This window comes from Sciurus carolinensis, chromosome 3 (assembly GCF_902686445.1).
Source record: "Sciurus carolinensis chromosome 3, mSciCar1.2, whole genome shotgun sequence".
NCBI classification, from domain to species: Eukaryota; Metazoa; Chordata; class Mammalia; order Rodentia; family Sciuridae; genus Sciurus; species Sciurus carolinensis.
Window position 1 is genome coordinate 108,501,252 of NC_062215.1, and position 23,635 is coordinate 108,524,886.

A 23,635-nucleotide genomic window follows, 5' to 3' on the forward strand; every position below is an offset into this window, starting at 1 on the left:
TCAGATAATTATAAAAGTCTCCTTCTTTGCTCTCATGGCTCTCAAATCATGTTATGAAGACCCTTAGCAGCCCTGGGGAGGGTCACAAGGAAGGAACTGGCAGTCATGTGGGTGCGCCATCATGGAACTGAATCTTGCAGCCTGGGTCAAGCCTTTCAGATGACTGCAGCCCTGACCAACAGCTTGACTGAACCCTCCACAAGACCCTGTGCCAGCACCACACTGCCAAGTCATTCCAAGATCCCTCATCCTTTAGAGGATGAGTGAGATGATAAAATTTCTATTGTTTCAAGCTGCTAAGTTTTAGAGAGAATTTGTTACCTACTAATGGATGATTTTTACACTAAAGAGACAAAACAACCAAATACAATATGTGAATTTTGTTTGGGAAAAAAAAAAAAACAAAAACATTTGAAAATAGATATTAATTGATATCAGAAAATTATCAAGAATTGGTTATGCAGGAGATGTATTTTGAGACATTCAAGGGGATATGTTTGAGGTCTTCAGGAGAAAAGTGTTGTGCTGTCTTCAACATATTTTCAAATAGGTTAGCAAAAATACAGACACAACCATATACGGATAAGGCAAATGTGGCAAAATTTTTGAATTTAGGTATTGAGAATTTTAAGTGATCACTATACTATTCTCTCAATCTTTATGTGTGTTTGAATTTGTTACAATAAAAATTTCAAAAAAAAACCAAATGGAATGCTACTCTTTTAGCAGTATTAATAATGGAACGATTTCTAATGAGTGAGCCTTAATTTCTGAGTATAATGTAAAAAATTATATACTAATTATGGTCTTCTAAGAGCTGTTTCCCATACATTATCAATCCACTGAATAACAACATCTTAGTACAGACTTTTAAATCACCCAGTGTATCTAACTGGAAGGCTGAAGACCAAACAAACTATAGCTGAAGAACTTATTGCATAATGCCCCCACTCTTTTCCCTACAAGTCCCATATCCTAAAGCCAAGAGCTCAATTTATCCATCCCTCCAAGTTCATCAGATTATAACAGCAGGGACCATTTGAATCCTTATTACTAGCCAGGCAGTGATGATAATACTCAATCTTATCAGAATCCTGTGAGGTAGGGCCACTTGTCTTTTAGTTATATAAGTAACACACGTACATGCAATGATCCAAGTTTCCAACAGTACTGAAGTACAGGATGAGACAGAAGTACAGCCCTTGGGCTGACACTGCTTGCACAGCGACACAGACTCAGGCAAAAACACAAGGTAAATAAAAAGGAAAGTCAGAATTTAAACCCAAATTACCCCAGCACCAAGAGATACAGCACAAGCCATAAGCATCTTTTATATCACATTGAAACTGCTGGCAAAAATCATGTATGCACTACAAAATAATTTCTCAACCAAAAGAGAATAATTTAAAGGGATTCAAAGGAAGTGAAATTTCCTAACATGTTAAATCCCTTGTGTTTAAAACCAAACAACAAAATAATAATGAGTTTTATTATTGTTATTATAATTAAAGCTAATTTTGCCTAAACCTTTATCAGTCTAACAATAACTGAAATGTGATAAACCATTTTTTTAATCAAGTAATATAATATAAGGACTCTCAATAGTCCACTGAAATGAATAACCACTATTATAACTCAGTTCTTATTAGCACAATTATTCAGTCAATATTATAGGGGTCTAGGATGAATACGGTCTTATATAAAATGCCACGGTACAAGGAAATAATCTTATTTATAATATAAAGCAATAAAAACTACACTGAGAATTACCCTACCGCCATAAGAGTGAGATATTCTAGTAGAATAAAATGAACTATTTTGCTCATTCTCAAGTTGATAATTTTGTCTTAGTTATAGAATTTTAGAAAACATCTTTAAAGATGTTTGTCATTCCACAGAATATTTAACTGTGCACCTACTTCATGCGAAGGTTTGCAAAATCAGTATGTGTCATTATTATTTGCCTCTGGGGTGGGACAGTGACTGGCTGAGTCTGAGGTGACTTTCTACAGTAACTGAAAGTGTCATTGGAGATTTGGGTTTTATAGCATTTGTCAAAACTCTAAGAATGCACATAAGATCTGTGTATTTAATGATATATCAATTTTGCCTGAAGATAAAAAAAAAGGCCTCTTGGTAAATGGTATACTAGTATTTATAAATGTGAAGTCACTAGAAGAAACTACCAGCAAAAAGCAGGCAGTTTACTTTGTGGTGTTATCAGACTAAAAACTGATGAATAGAGAGATGGAAAGACATGTGATAAAGCTTAAAGAATATGAAAAGGTTAAAGAATTTTCTCATAAATGGGAAAATCCAGGTTGTGGGTTTGCAGTTATTGATTTTAAAGTTGTTTCAACTTTTTGGTATGTTTGAAGTTTTTCATAATGATAGGAGAAAAGAATTGCAACCTGCTACACACTGGAGAAAACAGAAGTAAAAATGATAATTAAAAAATGCTTTTTTAATTTACCCAAATCTGCTATGCAACACTGTCCATTCTTCTTCACCAGGATGTTTTTGCTCTTTAAATCTCGATGGGCAATGGCTGGCTTCCCTTGGGTCCCAAATATCTCTATGTGCAAATGTGCAAGACCACTAGCTATGGACAGCACTATTCGAAGGCAGCTAACTGTATCCAGAGTAGTGAGCTGAAGATAGTCATACAACGACCCCATCTCATGGTAATGTGTGATCAACCATAACTGGGTACTGGAGTGTCTTGATGTCATGTCTGAAGCAATGAAACCTGGAAAGAGTAAGAACAAAATTAGACATGTGAGCATTCCATAACTTTTCATACTCAGAAAATGACTTACACAGTAGGAATCATCTGCAACAAAAACAAGTAAATAGCAATTGCCATGAGAGGTTTACAGATGCAGCAATAGAGAAAACAACAGCACTTATTCCTTAAAAGGGCACAAATTAATTGGAAATTAGTTTCCACTGTAAATGATCCTTTAGAAAATATTTTTAAATTGTATTAAGACTCAGAAAAGAGACTCTCTGTTTATCCAGAGATGAATAGTGCCAAATTCTTCATCATGTTGATATTCCATGCACAGATCATTCATCAAGCATCCTGAAAAAACAAAAAACCCAGAACCTGGACACCAGTATTCTAGTCCTGCCTGCCTATGATTTCTATGTAATAATGGGCAACTCCTGTAGGTTCTTTGACCTTTATCTGCTCAACTGTAAAAAGAACAGAAATGAGTTGATGTTGAATGATTGACTTATTCATCAAATAAAGAAGGAACCAATCAACACAAGCCTAAAGTATTGGTATTAGGATATTATAAAAGGTTTCATCAGAAAGTGACAACTGAACTGGTCTTAAAGGAAAGTGAGACTCTGATAGTTGTAGACAGACATTGAGGGTGATTTTTTGAAATTTTGAGGAAACTTTTGAGCATACTAAAAGAACTTTTAATCTTCAATAACTTTCCCAAAAATAAATGCCCCAAACCAAAAAAACACACCACTCTAAAGAAATTAAATTGCTATTATGTTATCTCCGCTTATTTCTTCCCCCAAGGAAGAGTAGTCTCTGGTTAAATAAATAAAAAGCAAACTTTGATTCCCTTACTCTCCCTTAGCACCCTAGGTCTAAAAAGAAGGATTCTGTCATCCTGTTAATTATGTTCTGAACCTTCAGGAAAAATGACTTTTTAAATAACAAGGCTTTTTTAAAACTATTTATCTCTTAAGTGTGAATTACATAACTACATTTGTTTTACAATGTTGGAGCACTTTTGAGGGCTATTTGTGTTTGAGTCAAAGCACTCTACTGTTAGTAGAGGCTGAAAAGGGGCTAGCAGTCGGAGTTCTAGCATAGGTCCTGGATGTGTTCCTAACAAGGGGAGAAAATAATTAGGGTCTCTTACTTCACAGTCAATGTCATCTTCCCCGTCTTTTCAAGAGCTAAAATAAAAAACCTCAGTCTTAAGTAAGGTGACCAGTGCCCCTTGTGAGCCTCCCACTGGCACCGCTCACAGGAACCAGGTACTGGGTAGCTGTGACGGCCAGGATGTAAGGCCACCACCCAGAGTAGAGTCAGAAAGGGCTGTGCCCCGAGTTTCAGGACTGGCTCACAGGCCAGCAGCACCATCCCAAACTGGGAGACCTTGCCCAAGTCACATACAGTCTCCTCGGATTCCTCATTCATAAGATGAGGGTAATGGCAACATACCTTAAGGGGTAATTCTGAGAATAAAATCTGACAATATGTATAATCAGAATGAGAGATTACACTCCACTTATGTATGATCTATCAAAATGTATAAATGCATTCTGCTGTCATGTACAACAAATTAGAACAAATTAAAAATGAAAAAAAAAATAAAAATAAAGAAGATGGTTTAAAAAAAAGCAACATTGCATGTAAAATGCTTGATCTGATGAATAACACACAGTAAGTGTTTCAGAATGGCTGGCCACTAATACATTTGAAAAGAGCCCAGATTCCATTAAAACTATAACAACAGTTTTGTAATTTAATATATTGTTTTTTAACAGGTAGTTTCCTTTTCTTGTATCAGTTTTAAGGAACTGGGAGTGGTGAAACAGTCAAGCACAAGCACGAGATAGTTCTGGAGCAGGAAGGTGTAATGGCTGCACAAGATGAATGAACTTGGTGCCACTGCATGCTTAGAATGCGTCAAGTGGCAAGTTTTATGCTACGTGTATTTTACAACATGTTTTTCAAAAGGTATATAAGACCTTGGATAAATTCTCATATTAATCAACATCTATAGTTTTAGTAATGAGGAAAAGAAAGATACAACTTTGATCCCAAATCAAATAGTGGGCCTCTAACAGTCTCCAGAGTAGACACCATTCTCCCAAACTCCCAGACTACCGTTGCTACTATTACTTACCTGTTAAGTGCCACACTAGACATAACAGAAGAAAGAATTGAAATTCAAACCAGTCCATTTGAAAAATATTATTTTATAGGTTTGGTTAAGGGGATAAAAACTGAGAGCCCAGCCAGGTGCGGTGGCACACAACTATAATCTCAGTGGCTCAGGAGGCTGAGATAGGAGGATTATAAGTTCAAAGCCTCAGCAAAAGAGAGGCTCTAAGGAACTCAGTGAGACCCTGTCTCTAAATAAATTACAAAATAGGGCTGGGGATGTGGCTCAGTGGTCCAGTGCCCCTGAGTTCAATTCCTGCTATACACACACACACACACACACACACACCCTGGGGGTCCAGAGTTCTATATGTATAGACAGATACATAGAAACATACATAGATAGAATTTAATTATATATTTTGGGGGACTAGAGTTAGGAATACTTATGGGTGGGAGGGAATCATGATCTGATATTCAAAACACAGCATGTAAGCCAGGTGTGGCAGCATGCACCTGGATTCCCAGCTAGTTGGGAAGCTGAGGCAGTAGGATCACTTGAATCCAGGAGTTTAAAGGCTTCCCTGAAACAGCAAGATCCTGTCTCAAAAAAAAAAAAAAAAAAAATATATATATATATATACATATATATATACACTCAACAAAAATGGCTGTTTCTATGAGCATTCTTAATTAGACTACAAAATCCATATGGCTGAGATTATGATAAAGGCAGAAAGATATTATGAATTCAGAATTTCCATAGACATTAGATAATAAAAAATGGATAATGTTTTACCCTCTGTGATCACAATAAGGAAATCTAACTTCTTATATTTGAATCAGATTGTAAAGGTGCCTTTCAAATTTTCTTTGTGATTAAATCCAACTTATATTTTCAGTCATTTGCAGGGTACTGTGTTTAGCACTGGGTGTGAAGGCAAAAGCAATGCCAAAGGTTCTCTCCACAGAGCACAATGGCGTGCATCACAGGCCTTTTAACTAGAGTGTGTGGATAAGAGACCATCTGCAGAATACAGCAGTGTCTAGCGTATTTTGCACAATGAGTCTGTGAGCTCTGTCAGTATGAGTGGGGATACCCAAATGTGCCCTTCAACAGGTCTCAGATGTCATGTGCTTCTTAAGGGAACGTGCACCTGCCTGTGAAGAATAATCCTGCTACTTGAGAGAAATATTTTTATATGACATGGCTTTTAACACAACCAACTCAATTTGTTCTAGTAGCAGAGGGAGAAACAGGACATTCAAAGGTTATTTTGACTATAGACAAATTTTCACCTCGTACACTGACTGGAATCTAGAAAGCAAATCCACTGCTATCTGAACATCTAGCAGATCACTGCTGGATACAAAATTGCAGCAAAGGGGTAGGTTGCCCAGTGTAATTCCCAGCTCCCCTACTCAACCTCCCTGTACATCAGCTACTTCATAAATTAAAACTGGAAAAAATAAGAAAAACCTACCCTCCTACAGTTGTGGTGAAGTTTACATGAGAATATGCACTTGAAGCACTTAGATCAGTGGTTACCGCATAGTAACGACCTTTCACTACTTTTGATAGTGTTCTTATTGTTGTCATTACTGTGGTTACACACAGACATCTAACGGTAACACATGGCAGTGTGTAAAAATAGAGCAGAGTACAACATGAAGCTGTGCACAAAGCACAAGCAATTTCCCTGGGAGAAACTGAAAGGAAACGGAGAAGTTTTAATGGAGGAAGAGGTGGCTGGAGGATGGCAAGGGGACAGTGGGCGATCAAAACAACACGCACAGGGACAAAGAGACCTCAGTGTTGGTGGCAATCCCAAGGAATGGCAACTATTGGTGGCAGCAGAATGTGGACATATTTGTAGTTGATGCTTAAGAGACCACAAGGAGGCCCAAAATAGGGAGTCTTGAATGTCGGGTCCAAAAGTCATAAATGTTGCAGGCAGTTTGGGAACCATCAAAGACACTGTGCAGAATTATCTCTGCTTCTCAGTGGAAGACCAATTCTGTGTGGCAGGAGGGATCGGAAATTGGAAGTTGACAGCAACAATAGAACTGAGGAGGATTCTGTAATGATGAAGGCCCCAGGGGTAAGAGAAGGGGAAAGAGAAATCAAGAACAGAAACTGAGCCAGTTCCGAGAGAAAACATTGCCACCACACCAAAGCTTTGAACAACCATCAAACCATTGTCTACTGAAACTTAATTCTACTACTAATTAATAGTAGTAGAATGGAAATACATTCTGGCAATGGTCTTTCTATAAGCCAGAGCTGATCCACTAGCCATGAAACGGCTGACACTACCTGATCAGGTTAAAGCAGCAGCCCAGGTGACATTCTCCGCCCATGTTAGTGTGAACACATTAAGAGAAACCTTGCAAAGCTACTCAAGTCAATGGCCCAAGGAACAGGTTCACCCTTACACTGCCATTGCAGGATTTCATTGGGCACTTTACATATTTCACAAATGTTGCTAAGCTTTAGTTTCCAAATTAAAATGTATGCTGAATCCCTCTGGAAATCTGGTCTTTAAAAATGATGCCTAGTTTAAGGGAATGTGCATTTAATTATGGTGTCCCTGGGAGCTGTGAATCTCTAGGAAAGAATCCAAAGATCTTTCTTAGTTTGATTCAAGTAATAAATATTCAAAAAGGGTGGGGTAAGGAGAACAACCCATGAAGCCTTGAAGTGAACAATACGGGGCAAATTTTTGTTGTTTAAATAACGATCTGCAGATGTAGGAATAAGAATGAGCAATAACGGATTTCCTTTTCATCATCCAGAGAATCTTACAACCTAACTTATTTGCAGATTTACACAAGAAATTGGCGTTAAAAGAAAATTAAACAGTATATAGATGCTGAGGCTTCCTATTCCGCTTTTCAGGAGAGACTCTCAAATTCATAGTCAGCAAACCTGAGAGGGCAAAGGTCGCCAGTTCCCCTACCTACACACAATTAATTGAGGGACCTCCTTGTACTTACCTAAAATATTTTCATGCCTCAGCATCACAGTGTTGTACAATTCTGTTTCCCTGAACCATGACTTCTCATCACGGGAAGAGAAGATCTTCACAGCGACATTTTCCCCTTGCCAACTGCCCCTCCACACTTCACCATACCTGCCTTTTCCTGTGAAAAAGAAAAGAGAGCGGTCACTGGAGGATGACACAGGAGAGGTAGCCAGTCTGACTCCTAAGAATGCACCTGTGAGCCTAGTGTCTGCAACTCAATCCCGCCCATTATTTGCCATGGAAAGTAGTTTAGGAATATCAATACTACGACCTTTTGTCTGTGAAGATATATAAAAGATAGGTTGGAACCTGCCCTACCCTATAGTAATAATAAGCTGTCATGTGTATCTGCATTGTACAATTACCTATTAATTACAATGTTTACACTGAATTCCTCTACTAAAATGCATATGACTTTCAAAAACATATGCAAGTTAGTAAAATCTAGAATATGTTATGGATTATTAGATTTCAATGTTGTGCTGAAAGACAAAAAAGGTGTGTGTAGTTGAATTAAATGGTTTCCATCATGGCTCCTTCTTATAGAATCAACATAGGCATTTTCTAAGCATACAAATCTGAATTTATGTGTGCATTTTTACACAAAGGAGACTATTACACTTAGGATGTGTGTTCCGAGGATTAAAAACAAAGACAACAAAACACAAGCTACATGGGAGATCTTCAAGCTCACTACCACCATCCCTACAGGCTTTCTTGGTGGAAGATATATCTCTAAAGAGGATTTGTAGTCTTAAACACATAATCCCACAACCATTCTGATTTCTGACATTTCTGACATTGTTTAGTAGACAAGCCCTGTGATGTCACAAATCAGTGCTGAGAAGACCACTTGGAGAATACATTCTGAAAAACACAGGGACTTTGGTTGTGGTCTGACCTGTCTGGTCTGTAGCCCCCTCTGGCCGAAGCCACATGTGTCAGTTGTCAACAACATGTTCACATTCTCTTTAATTACAGGTAGGGGTGATGAGGGAGATTGGGAGGAGGTAATTACCTCAGTACTATGGGCATTGACACAAGGTATAATCAGCCTGGGCAGCAAAGAGGTAGGAGATACAACTTGCAGGGGAGTGGGGCTTTCTGCCCAGGCAAGTGGTAGCTGGGATCACAGGGCTGTAATAAGCAGCTGCAGCACCACCTGCAATGCCGGAATACACACTCCCTGGCTGAAAAACTACACCACTGAGGAAGAACCCAAACATGGAGAGAGAGCAGGTCTATCCATGCGATACCCCTGAAACATCATGGACCCCACTAAATCTAGATTCCCTAAGAGCCAATGTTCCCATGAAACATCAATGATTAATCCAAAAAGGAGTTAAATAAGGTCCATAGGTGCTCACTGTGGGCCACTGACGGGTCACAGACACTGTTTAGTACAGAATTCATTTAATCAAATTGCAGCAATTGCTCAGCACTTGTAACTTAAGGCAAGGGCTAGAGTGAAGATGCTACAAAATTGGCTGCCAGAAAAATGATATGCTAATCTTTTCCTGCCTTTGGTTCCATTTTGTATCTTTATTTTCCCTTTGCCTTCATTCTTTCATTAGGAAGGAAAGAAAAATAGCCCAAAGAATTGTGAACATAAAGTTGCTTCAAATCCTTTCTTTTTTACCCCCACAAGAAAATAGGGTAGGTAGATACAATTAAAATAGATATCAATTTCACTGAATTTCAAATGCTTTTGTCAAATGTTTTTTGAAAAAGCAGCCACACGCAGAAAGCCCTTATAAAAGTAGAATTTCCCAAAAGCCCTGACCACGGAACCCCCAAAGGAGATCCTCAAGGCACCTAAAATTTGGGCATTCACCCGACCTCGTTCATTGACCTAATCCAACTTCACATGATTTTTGAAACATAAATGATAACATGCTACCCATGCAGTTTATCATGTATATTTTTATCCAGAGCTGTACCACATGAATGCTCATCACTGCTTTCATTAAAGTCTTTAACACCAACCCAACAAAATGCAAAAATTAAATTCACACTATCTCAAAAAAAAATGCTTAAGAATATCTATAGAACGAGAAATCACATATATTTTTAAAGGTACAATATTATTTTGCCCTTCAGAGTCTGGATCTAATCTCTTGACGACTGAATTTAAGCTATGGTGCTGCCCTGAGGGGCAGGCAGCCCCAGGACAGAAGGGTGGAGGGTAGGTGAGACAGTTGCATGTCCCCCTTCACTGCCTTCTTACCACTACCCAGACACCCCAGTTCGTAATCAAACAGGATGCTAGTTAGTACAAGAAGATATCTCTGGCTGCTCGTAATGAGCACATCTGGGGCTTTTTGGCTTTATTTTCTCTATTCTCGGTCTGCTGTGGAGGAGACAGGTATAGGGGAAACAGTTATGACAGCTGCAGAACTAAAGAAAAGTGAACAAAGCTGCTGCCCATCACCCATGTGCCTTAGGGAGCGGTCACTACTTTTCCTACTTCGGTCCATCCACTTTCCTAATGCTGAGCTTGGGGTACCTCTCTTCCCATGAAAACAGAAGAAGACCCAGAGGACAACTGTGTGGAGGCAGCTGAAGATCATCAGCCACTTCCCCAAAGCAAAGAATGAGAGAGCAGGTGCCCCAGAGTCATCCAAAGAAACCTGGAGCACTAAGAGGAGAGCAGAGGTGGCACCAAGCCATTATCACTACTGCAGCCAACCCCACAGGGCATCTGAAAGGGGTAATCAATGAAAACCATCATGCCCCTTGAAAATACACAGGCACCACATTAAAACTAATAAAAAACAGGACTTTTTAAAAGAGCATTTTGCTGGGTTGGGCACACCAATTCCAGCTACCTGCGACTCTGAGGCAGGAGGATTGCAAGTTCAAGGTCAGTCTCAGCAACTCAGTTGAGTTGAGATTCTGTCTCAAAAAATTTTTTAAAAAAGAGCTGGGGAGATAGTTGAAAGGTACAGCATCCCTAGGTTCAATCAGTACTGAAAAAAAGAATGTTTTTAAAAATCATTTTACACTATTTTTCTGGAGAATAGTATAAAACAATAAAATATTCACAAGTTTTGACCCAGAAACTCTCAATTCCTGGGAACTGATTCTGAAAACTCTAAAGAAAGAAGTAATGTGTGCAAATTTTTTTTCAAGTGGTAATGTTAAACTCAATCAGTGGACTCTTAGAAATGCTTTAAAAATACTTCTAATGTATGCAAATACAAAAAAGGTACATGAGCTTAAAACTAAAAAGGCACAAAGTAAACCACGCACCATGATTATATCAACATAAAAACATGTTCCCATATGGGGAAAGTTAGAGGCCATAAAATGCACATAGCTATTATAAATAAAGGAGTTATAAAAGCACCTTTGGTAAAATTTCAGTGTTTTAAAAACCTTTAAAAGTATTTTTTGATTTTTAATTGACATACAATTACACCCATTTATCATTATTTTTCAAGGGAGGGGTAGAGTGAGAGGGATTAGAGACTTGCAATGAACAACTTCATTGTCCAAATACCTACTTACTTCAGATCATTCCATATCTACAGGAAGGACAGTCATCATCAATTCACTTTTCAAGCTTTCCCACCATCCCAAAGGGTTCACATGTAAGTAAACACTTTTGACTGGGCATTCTCTACACTAGCCACGGCTGTCCTGAAATTCAGTAAGCTACACACATGACTGCTTGGCATCTCCCAAGTGTAATAAGGAAGCAACAGACTTTGTGAGTCCCATCCTACTTGTACAACCACTGCTATCATTGAACGTTATTCACAAAGAAAGGAAAAAAAGAATTACCAACACACTCCAACAGTGTTATCTGGCGAGCCACTGTTCTTTGCACCAGGAAGGGAAGACCAGAGCCACTTCCTGATGTACACGAATGATCCAATAAATCCTGTGGTTTAAGACAGAGAAAAAGAAATGACTGAGTGATGGCTCCTGATTTCAAGTGTTACAAACATGTTGCTATAACTCATGTGGAAAGTGGCAATCCTGGGCACATGGCCATCGGCCTGCTTGGAAATCTCCACCAAAGGCAGGATTAGTTTCACTTCTTATGAAAACCAGAAGTGAGCCCTTTTACTGATACATGGTAGATTTTCCTGAAGGATAAGTTTCTCTCTGACACCCAGAGTTTTAGAGTAAAATAAATAAATAAGCTGAGCAAATTTAAAGATGCAAACCAAAAAGTTTAAGAAGCAGGATTGAGCACAAAAAGACAAGCAGATAGAAAAAGAAGGGTACAGGATCCCTTCAACTCCAAGAGTCGGGTATAATTTACCACATTCTGCTTTGCTCCTGAAGTATCTATCAAATGATCCACTTTAGCTGCCATACTAAGAAAGTCTAATTAGGAAAAAATAAATTAGGAGTATGAACAAACAACTCTAACACTGGCAATGGAGACACTCCATTAACCATGTGACTAAACTGGTCCACTCAAGCAGGAACGGGCTCCCTGGATGAGGTTACCTTTTAGTTGTGTGAGGAACAAAAGGGTTACTAAATTAACACCTACTTCCCATTTTTTTAAAATGTGAATCAAAAATTGGAAAGGGGGGGGGACAATAAAAACACAAAGCCAGGGTCCCAAATTGACTTCTGCAAATGAACAGGTTTCAAAAAGATTCCTAGATAGTTCATTCATAGTTCTCCTTCTTATTGTCAGCACAAACCAACAAGCACAAGTCTTTGGGTAACAGTGTAGATGATCTGTAATAAATAATATTGTGCCCACGGTGATGGGGGTAAGGTTGCAGTAATGTTGAGCTAACACTCCCAAGGCTCTTCCTTTCCCAAACACTTTAGCTGCCCTATTAAAGCAATACATCGATTTCTGTGAATTTCATCTTCTTCACTTCCTCTGAGAACCACTGCAAAGTACTGTTGATTGGCAAAATTACCAAAAGCTGAGCACCCAACGGAAGAAATTCAGAACCCTTAAAAGCCACAAAAAGGATAATCAACAAGAAAATGAGTGTAGATGAGGCAGAGTTCATATACTGTTTTTTTTTCCCTGCTGTCCATTCAACTTTTTTAAAAAAAGACCAGTAATTCTGAAAATTAAACTGCTATAATTAAATATATTACTTTTTCATAATGCACAATTCTGGTCCTAAACAAAAGCTATAGATTTAAGAATGGAAAAAAAAAAAATCAGCCAAAGAATATGTTCTTCAATCTGGGATCCTAAGGTTTCTTTTCTCAACATAGGCAAGTGGTAAAGTGAGGGTATGCTTTGTTGAATTACATCAAAGAGCAGATTGCTTAAATAAGCAAGTATATAGACCAATAAGGACAACTTGTTTTTAAAAAATTACGTAGGTTTCTCTGTTATTATATCGTGATATGCTGTCACTGACATGGTTGAGTTTAGAAGCTCGTTTTGGCATGTACTCTCATTCCTTCAAAATCCTAAAAGCTATTTAAATGGTAATTTATACTACTAGATATTTCAATTATTACCCTTGATAATTAGTTATGTTAGCAGCTCTGAGGAATAAAGTTCTGACTAATCTATTTTAGAATCTTGCTTTGATGAAGCTCTGTCAGGATTCATCTTTACATCTTCTTGCTGCTAACTCAATAAGCTCATTTAATTTTCCTTAAAGCTTGGAATGGAGTTCTGAGTAACTTTTTAATGAAAATTTGTATTTCTCTACTTTTCAAAACAAAATGTCATTATTTCCTCTTCTCCTAGTTCTACACAATTTAAATAGATTGATAAAGGAAAGTCGTAAATGGCTATTTTGTCCTTTTTTCATACAAAAAGTATACTTGACTGGCAGCCCAAGGATGGAGGTGGGTAGCAGGTCAAGATGTTTCCTGCCTATTCAGTCACCATCACATGTTCTGGTGACTTACTAAGGAGGATCCTGCAGTTGTCCAGGTGTAGCACCTGAGCTACAAAAATACTGCTGGTGAAGGTACATCTTCTCCAGCAAAGAGGAAGTTCCAGGACAAGTCTAACTGCAGAACTACCAGGCACTGTGAAGCTTGTCTCTAGCAAAGTAAGACAACACACAATGAGCCTGGATGAGGCATGGCATGAAATGACACTGAATCACATTAGAAAGTTATTGCCTTGATCGTCTTTCAATTCAATGGATTATGACAAACAGAGAACCTACTGGTATTGCATGTCTTTCACACCTCTTTCATACCCCAAATTTTTGCCTTTTTCAAAGAAGGCATCAGATACAGCACAGTATCCATGTAGAATATTATTTTTTTTCTTTTACACTTTACAGTAACCTTCTATTTAGAGCAAACTATCTTTTTTCCCTAAAGTTTAAAGTCTCTTTAAAATTAAAATTTGATGTCAGGCATAGTAGCACATGCCTGTAATCCCAGCAGCTCAGGAGATTCAGGCAGGAGGAGCAGAAGTTCGAGGTCAACCTTAACAATTTAGCGAGGCCCTAAGCAACTTAGCAAGACCCTGTCTTAAAAAAAAAAAAAAAAAAAAAAAAAGAATAAAAAGGGCGGAGGATGTGGTTCAACGGTTAAATGCCCTTAGGTTCAATCCCTAGTACAAAAAAAAAATTAACAAAATGGAATTTTAAAAATAACTAAGGAAGGCAGCCACTGTTAATGTTGTCATTTAAAAATATACAAAAGTGATTAATAAATGTATAAACACAATGGTTTCCATATTGAACAAATGCTAAGTAGTCTAAATTGACACATGTAAATTTAAAATACACATAAGATTTTGAAAACTTAGCTCAAAAAGTAAAATACCTCAATCATTTTTTTGATTATAGGTTAAAATGATAAAAAATTACATGTGTTGGGTTGAGTAGACTATTAATTTCATCTGTTATACTCTTTTGTTTTATTTTACCTTTTTAAGGTAGCAACTTTAAAATTTTATTTTACATATCTGGTGCACAGGTTTCTACTGGCCCACACTGGTTTAACCAAATGACTGCACTCCACAAGGGGGCAGCACAAGAGCATGAAAAATTTAATAGCTGCTTTTTTGGATGTCAAGTTTTAAAGTCTTAAATTATAGGGTGTTGAAATAATCTCGAAGGGAAATTAATTTTTAATATTAAGCAAAAGTACTTCCTTTAAATAGCTATTTTATGGCTAAAAATAGAAGAGTAACATAATACCAACTCCAAGCCCTCCAAAATTGCAGGCAACCAACCACTCTCTGTCCCTTTTCCTTTACCATCCCCTCCGACCCCCAAGAGTAATCTACTAAAATAAATCCCCTACTTTACTTCTGTATCTATGTAGAATGGATGTTCTCGTGTAGAGGAGACCAAAGAAATGCTACCATGTGCTTTCTTAGGAAATAAGTGACCAAAGGCATGTGTGTCCATTCACTGTTTGCTTTTCATGCCAGAAATATGGAAGCGTCTTCAACCATCTTTATTGTGCTTAGGATTCCCCATGGGGTCACAAACTCACTGCTAAAGTGCTGTCTCCAACATTGGTGGTGATGAGTCCTTCAATGGTGCCGTACTCCACATCTCTGGGATTGAGGCGTTCTTGGTTTCGCCTTTTAAATTTTCGGAGAGCCACTCCCAGCAGGCATGCTAGAAGGCATACTGCAAACACCACCGAGAGAATAATGAGGCCAACTTCCAAGTGGAAATGCTGTGTTCCAGGGAAGGACTTTCCTGAAGATGGGGGAGAAAAGGGTAATTGGCTGTCAGGATCATGGTTTCCTTGATATTTAGCATAATCAATCTCTTAACAAGTAGCTCCTGATCCTGACCACATTGTCTCACAAGACACAAAGTGCTAAAACTAAGATACTTCTTAATACCTGGCCAATAGCCCAGCCAAATTAAACCATCATTTGATTAGACATAACTGGAGTTTGAAAAAATTCCACTGAGAACCAACTGTATTAATTCATGTACATGAAAGTGTTCTTAAAATGTAAAGTACTATACAAATCTAGATATTACTCTTATTTACTTGGATTTGATATTTAAAGATGCCCTTATAGACAGACACTATGCTATAATATCCCGGTGAGAAAGTGCTATCTCAGTTAAAACCAAATTGCCCCATCTGTGCTCTTTCTTCAATATTTCTTGAGAATGTCTACTGCTGAATTCTCATTGATCTTTTTACAGCATAATTCCTCTCTCAGAAGCTATTTATTCATCTGTGAATTTAGTCACCTACTCAAACATTCATTCACTGATTCACTCCCTCGTCCAGACATTATTACAGTACCCATTCAAACACTGGTACATTCACTCAACACTACACCTGTCACACAAGCAGATATTCACAAAGGCTTTCCCCTTGCCTAGTGAGTTTAATCAAAAATTTTTAGTTGGACAGTGAAGGTCCATAATTTAAGGATCCCCAAATAATACTCACTTCTGAATTTCAGACCCCTTATGACATTATGTCACTAAGTTTGGTCCTTCTGTACATCTGCTTTACCTGTGTCCATGTTCCTGTCCCCTTCAGCAATGCGCTCTCAAGCTGAAGTTCTTTTGTATATTTCTCCAACTTTCTAAGCTCAAACAGTGACTTGGTGTACACAATACTCCACGGTACATGTTATTTGCATGACAGAGTTGAAAAGTAAATAAATAGAACACTCAATTATAAATATTGTAGCCTCTCAGATTCGAGAGTCCTTAAAGAAAACAAATCTTCTGTTAAACCTAGATTCTGGCAGAATGTTCTACAGATGAGGAACTTCAGACTGTGGATATCATAAATTTTGTGTGAATGCAGACCTTTCTTCATGTCCATCCACTACATTAATGAAAATTTAACTCAAGGAAAGTGCCCCTTTAATTTTTTAAATATTTGATTTCTCTTTTTAAAGTCAGTTATTATTCAATCCTATTTGTTTATCACAACTGAACTTTTTCTGTCTGCCTTAAGGTCACCACTGTAACATCAAAATCTCTATAATGTGCTCTGTTTGGCTTTTTTGCTTTTCTGACTCCTCCCTGTTGGCTATTTCTGGCACTGAATATTCCTAGTAGTATCTCTTACTCCACCTTTGGTTTTTTCTTCTTTCACAAGTGCAAAATTAAGCAATTATACCTATTAAAATGTACTATGCATTAAGAGAATAAATTTGGTTTGGAGTGAGTCTGCGGTAATATTATCAGGGGCTTGAGATCACAGTCTAGGGCTCATTTAATGGGAAAACAGTTTCAGAGCACTAGTTTCCAGAAGATAGGAAATCTGTAGTGAATACACAAGGGAAAGAATTCCACATAAACTACAGGGTTCACGAGAAAACTCATCTGGCTTCTACATTCAACCATGGCTGGGGAATCAGATCTGGGAGGAGGTCAGGGAACCTCTTTGCCACCTTCCTCATAAAGAAGGAAGAGCATTTCACTCACTCAGAGTTTTGTGTTCTACTTCCTCCCTACAAGTGTGGTCTAGAGATGAGTGTTTACTAAGCGGAATTATTTCAGAAATTATGAAAGACATACCAGCCCCTTAACAGAAAGTGGCATGAAAAGCTGTATACCTCTTGGTGGTGACCTAAGAGAATTGATCGGTCAATCTATTCCCAAAAGTGGATGTCACCTTACTCACTTTCTCAAACATGTTCATCCTCCTATGAGATTCCAAAAGGCCATGCCTCTCTCTTCCTCACCTAAAGCACCCTTCTCTGTGGCCCGCTGCCTTGGTTCAAAGAGTAGGAGGAGAGCCTTATGGCTGCATAGATCTTAAACCCAAACAGAGCAGGACACTACTAACGAAACCCCCGATCTAGAAATAGAAAAGGACATGTGAACCTTTAGTGGGCAGCTGGGCCGTGATGTTCCTGTTGCACCAGTCCCCTTGGCAGCACTCCACGGCTTGGCCAGGTGACGGCGGGGTCTTACAGGTCATCTTTCCTTGCTCGTACACCTGGAAGCAGCCTTTCTGGTAGACGTGGAAGCCATCGTTGATGCTCAGTGAGGAAAAGCACTGCTGACCTTCACAGTGGTCCTCATTCCCACAGGAAAGGCCTTCACACACACACATGTAAAGTTTGGGGTTGACCTTGGGCTTCTCATCTGCAAAGGAGAGAAAAGTGGGGGGGATGGGATCACTGTCCGATTTCACTCTCACTGAGGGAACAACAGCAGTTTCTCCACAACCACTTCAAACACATTCACAGAGTAAAGTCATCACCATGACAGCCACATCCTGTGGCCCCGTCACTTGACCAACTACCAAATAGTCACCTCGCACCCTGCGAATACACTTATATAAGCTGAGTACCCTCCTTTAGATTCTTCTAGACCAGAGACTGGTTTTTGTCTGTCCATGGAGTTCTGGCAAGGAGTTTCTCCCACTGTGGCTTTCATGTTACCTTCAGCTCACAAGGCTCTTATACCCCAGTTCTTGCATCCAAATAAAATGTTTTTGCTGGAACATAATTTCACCATAACTTTATACCCAAAATATATGACAGCTGTTAACACTAGTTCCTGCTGCATAAATCTTCATCAACTAGTAAAACAAGCAATACTAACTTTCCTGCTTCAGAAATATACTGGTATAATAAGTTTGTTAAGATGCAGTCTATAGCTACAAATCCAGATTATCAATATTTCCAGCTAGATGCCTAGACTAAGTTCTCCATAGTAATAATAATACATAAGTTTTTACATGATTAAAATCGGAATTAAGAGCCACCTAAACTCAAACTATCCCTGTTCGCTGATGACATGATTATATATTTAGAGGAACCTGGAAATTCCACCAGAAAACTTTTAGAACTCATAAGTGAATTCAGTAAAGTAGCAGGTTACAAGATCAATGCTCATAAATCCAATGCATTTTTATACATAAGTGATGAATCTTCAGAAAGAGAAATTAGGAAAATTACCCCATTCACAATAGCATCGAAAAAAATAAAATACTTGGGAATCAATCTCACAAAAGAGGTGAAAGACCTCTACAATGAGAACTACAGAACACTAAAGAAAGAAATTCAAGAAAACCTTAGAAGATGGAAAGATCTCCCATGTTCCTGGATAGGCAGAATTAATATCGTCAAAATGGCTATACTACCTAAAGTTCTATACAGATTCAATGCAATTCCAATTAAAATCCCAATGATGTACCTCGCAGAAATAGAGCAAGCAATTATGAAATTCATCTGGAAGAATAAAAAACCTAGAATAGCTAAAGCAATCCTCAGTAGCAAGAGCGAAGCAGGGGGTATTGCAATACCAGATCTTCAACTCTACTACAAAGCAATAGTAACAAAAACGGCATGGTATTGGTACCAAAATAGACAGGTAGATCAATGGTACAGAATAGAGGACATGGACACAAACCCAAATAAATACAATTTTCTCATACTAGACAAAGGTTCCAACAATATGCAATGGAGAAAAGATAGCCTCTTCAACAAATGGTGCTGGGAAAACTGGAAAACTATATGCAATAGAATGAAACTAAACCCCTATCTCTCACCCTACACAAAACTCAACTCAAAATGGATCAAAGACCTCGGAATCAGACCAGAGACCCTGCATCTTATAGAAGAAAAAGTAGGTCCAAATCTTCAACTTGTTGGCTCAGGATCAGATTTCCTTAACAGGACTCCCATAGCACAAGAAATAAAAGCAAGAATAAACAACTGGGATAGATTCAAACTAAAAAGCTTTCTCTCAGCAAAGGAAACTATCAGAAATGTGAAGAGAGAGCCTACAGAGTGGGAGAATATCTTTGCCAACCATACCTCAGATAGAGCGCTAATTTCCAGAATCTATAAAGAACTCAAAAAACTCTACACGAAGAATACAAATAATCCAATCAACAAATGGGCTAAGGAAATGAACAGACACTTCACAGAAGAAGATGTACAAGTAATCACCAGATATATGAAAAAATGTTCAACATCCCTAGTAATAAGGGAAATGCAAATCAAAACCACCCTAAGATTTCATCTCACCCCAATTAGAATGGCGATTATCAAGAATACAAGCAACAATAGGTGTTGGCGAGGATGTGGTGAAAAAGGAACACTCATACATTGCTGGTGGGGTTGCAAATTAGTGCAACCACTCTGGAAAGCAGTGTGGAGATTCCTCAGAAAGCTTGGAATGGAAACACCATTTGACCCAGCTATCCCACTCCTTGGCCTATACCCAAAGGACTTAAAATCAGCATACTACAGAGATACAGCCACATCAATGTTCATTGCTGCTCAATTCACCATAGCCAGATTGTGGAACCAACCTAGATGCCCTTCAGTTGATGAATGGATAAAGAAACTGTGGCATATTTATACAATGGAATATTACTCCGCAATGAAGAATGATAAAATTATGGCATTTGTAGGCAAATGGTCGAAATTGGAGAATATCATGCTAAGTGAGATAAGCCAATCTCAAAAAACTAAAGGACGAATGATCTCGCTGATAAGCGGATGAGGACATATAATGGGGGGTGGGACGGGCTAGCATTAGGTTTAGGGTTAGGTTTAGAGTTAGGCTAAGGAGAGCAGTAAGAATGAAGGAAAGAAGGACTGTGTAGAGGGAAAAGAGGGGTGGGAGGGGTGGGAGGGGTGGGGGGGAGGGGAAAAAATATAATAAACATCATTACCCTATGTAAACGTAAAAAAAAAAAAAAAAAAAAAAAAAAAAAAAAAAAAAAAAAAAAGAGCCACCTAAGAATTTTCAACTGTCAAACCAAAAAAAATGGGGGGCACCAAATATCCAGGATGAGGGCACAAGGAAACAAAGGGAATGGAACCATGTCTGAACACTAAGGTAACAAGTAGGACCAAAGGAATACCCTGTACTTGGTGAACCCAGGCTACAACGGAAAGAAAGGCAGAAACAGGCTCTAACAGAAGTATGCTTAATCAGACCTCCTAATTGTCTCTGTCTGAAAACACCCATTTGCAGTTCCATTTTTCACATCGCTTTTTCGTCCCCTGTTGGAATGATTCGTTTGGACTTGCTTGTTCCAACAGTTTCCACCAGTGGGGAAAGAAAGTGAAGACAGAATGTAAACAGCCAAGTGCTAGAGACCACTGATTAGTTAGCCAAGGCCATTTTCACCGAAGCACCGTTCACATAAGGAAATTCAGCCTGCAGAGTACCCTCCGAAGATGTCTGGCACAGACAGACTGCCCTCCAATCCCTGAACCCTCAGTTGTGGGTCTGTGAGATAACTGCTTTCTTTCTTAAAATAACAGGTCAGGTGGCTGTGCTTTCAAGAGAAGACCTAAAGGTGAGGTCTTTGAAATGTCAAATTCATTTACACAGATTTGTGTGGGTGTGTGTAGAGATGTGGGTTATCTCAAAAAGAGAAAAGTGTTCTTAATCTTTCTTCTTCCCTCTTCAAAGAAGTGGAAAAATAGTTCACTGCCCACTGTCATGTGGGTGCCTCGTCCCACAGAGTAAGTGCATGCAGACACACAGACACAGCCTTCTATTTATAATTGACTTGCTAGTTCTTTTGAAAACCACAAGGGGCTCATCCAAAAGCAAAGACATGCCTGAAAGCAGAAAATCCAAAATAGCCGCTGACAGTGCTATGTATGTCACCAGTCTCACCCCTGAGAATCAAGAGCCCTCAGACATTTTTAATGAGCAAAAATTTTAATGAGCAAAGAGATAGTCTTTATTTTCTCTGAGTAGAGAAATCCAAGAGAAATTCCAGCACCAATCTATTTCTATGAGGATAAGAAACATATATATCTGCTGACATAATCCGGCAAAAAGTTTACACTTGCCAAAACAGAGTTGAAAGATAATATTTCCATGGAGTCTAGATATGCTCACCACTCTTGAATGGCAAGAAGCTGGGCTGAGGGTTGCCAACTATGCTGCCCAACAGGTGATAGTTCTTTGGAAGGAAATGGATGGGTGGAGTGAGTTAATGGTGTCATATTGATTTGTTTGTGATCTATAGAAGGGAATGGAATGACTATATTCATAAGACTCAAAAAATACAATTGATGCACATTTGAAACACTCAAAAGCATTATTTTTAAAAGAGCAGCTGGGCATATAATCCCATGGCTCGGGAGGCTGAGACAGGAGGATCACAAGTTCAAAGCCAGCCTCAGCAACTTAGCAAAGCCCTGAGCAACTCAGTATCTCTAAATAAATTGTGAAAAGGGGCTGGGGATGTGGCTCAATGGTTAAGTGCCCCTGAGCTTAATCCCTAGTACCAAAAAATAAAAAAATTAAAATCACAGATGTCCATGTTACATAAGTAACACACAGTTAAGCGTGTGTGCATGCTGACTCTGGGTCAGGGATGAGGATTTAATGTTGGGATTAAGAAGTAAAATGAAAATAAAGTAAGAGTGTTGTTATTCATGGACTAATAATGGGGAGAGTGTGATGTACTCAGCCTGCTGCAATAAGGCTCATGAGGAACAACAGCAGTAGCAAACAAGTAGCTCTAGACTGCAGAGGGCTTGCTTACCCTTGATCCTATAGAAATGGACGGTCCAGCCTTACATGACCAGCATACTGGTTAGCATTACAGTGCATGCTTCATATGCACAAGGCTCTGTGTTCGATTCCTAATACCACAATCAATCAATAAATCAATAAATAAATAATAGCAATGGATGGGCCAAGCTACCAAAGACTTAATGATACTTTATGGTTCTAATTTTTTTAAAAAGGCAATTTAAAAAAAAATAACAGTAATATTTTTTCTTCTATCCCTCCAGCTGAACAAGTTTTAAAGTTCAAGTCCAAAATAACTCTAAGCACTCAAATACAGGAAGGGACACTGCTTTTCTAAGGTTTCTAGTTTTCAACGGGATATGCAGATACTCTGGCAGATATTTGAACTGTAACCTAAAGAATTTTGCCAGAAGAGAGCAGCCTCAAATAAATACCATCTTCAGTAAAATTCAACTTACTGGGCCCACCTCTTCAGTGTACACAGGCATAAAGCTACCCTGACCTCAATCAGATCTTAATCCCACAGGGTCATAAACTAAGTCAAAGGGATTCACTCATTTATTAAACACTGTCCTTGGATCTTCCATACACTTCCTTAATTGTGTACAGAAGATCAAGAGGCTATCTTTCAGTTGGTGATTCTTTGCAGCAAAATATCAAAAACCAGGATTTGCACATCCTACCCTCCACACTCAGGACAAAATTAAAATTAAAATAAAAACAGGCAAAGAAAAATGACTGCTAATGAAAGGTAATAATTAACTTAATCTCCAACAGGAAAAAACCATGAGCCAAGTCCAGCAGTTAGTAATGCAAAAGTACAAGACCTTCAGGACTTCTTTCCATTTCACTCTTCACCCAACTTTTCATCTTTTTAAATCTGTACATTCCCATATAACTAATGAGCAGAGTCCTTAATGTATTGGTTTTTATATACATATAAATATAAATGAAGACCCTAAACTCACAAAAATATAAGAATGACCACACACACACACACACACACACACACACACATATGTCAAATGTCACTATGGCGATTTTATCTGACAGACTGGGTAAATCTGAAGAGACGCCAAAAGAATTTTCTGAGCTAGGATTATTAATTCAACAAAGAAAGTTAAAAACAAGGTAGAATATTCCCAAATACTGGTATCCACAATTCTTAGAAGTACAGAGGCCTCAAAATGCCCATGACTCAGTTTGTCTTGTCAAATTTAGAAATCACCATAACACATGTGGGCCTATGATATCTGCGACTGGGGCGGGGCTGCCTTTGAGGGCCACAGATAAGAGTGTGTGGATCCCTAAGCACAGACTGGGATATAAATGCAATACGCATCAAGAAACACCAGGGAATGGATAATCCTGTCCTG

General features: G+C 38.5%; 1 protein-coding gene across 6 annotated transcripts in view; it reads right to left on the minus strand.

Moving 5' to 3' along the window:
• Acvr1 (activin A receptor type 1) overlaps positions 1–23,635 on the minus strand; it is a 120,676-nt gene that overhangs the window by 13,616 nt on the left and 83,425 nt on the right. For all 6 annotated transcript variants that reach the window (XM_047546549.1, XM_047546548.1, XM_047546546.1 and 3 more), the window contains 5 exons: positions 17,622–17,885; positions 15,298–15,509; positions 11,674–11,773; positions 7,859–8,005; positions 2,474–2,749 (listed from right to left, as the gene is read on the minus strand). In XM_047546549.1, the coding sequence (XP_047402505.1) occupies positions 2,474–2,749; positions 7,859–8,005; positions 11,674–11,773; positions 15,298–15,509; positions 17,622–17,885 (999 nt within the window). The remainder of the gene's footprint in view (positions 1–2,473; positions 2,750–7,858; positions 8,006–11,673; positions 11,774–15,297; positions 15,510–17,621; positions 17,886–23,635) is intronic.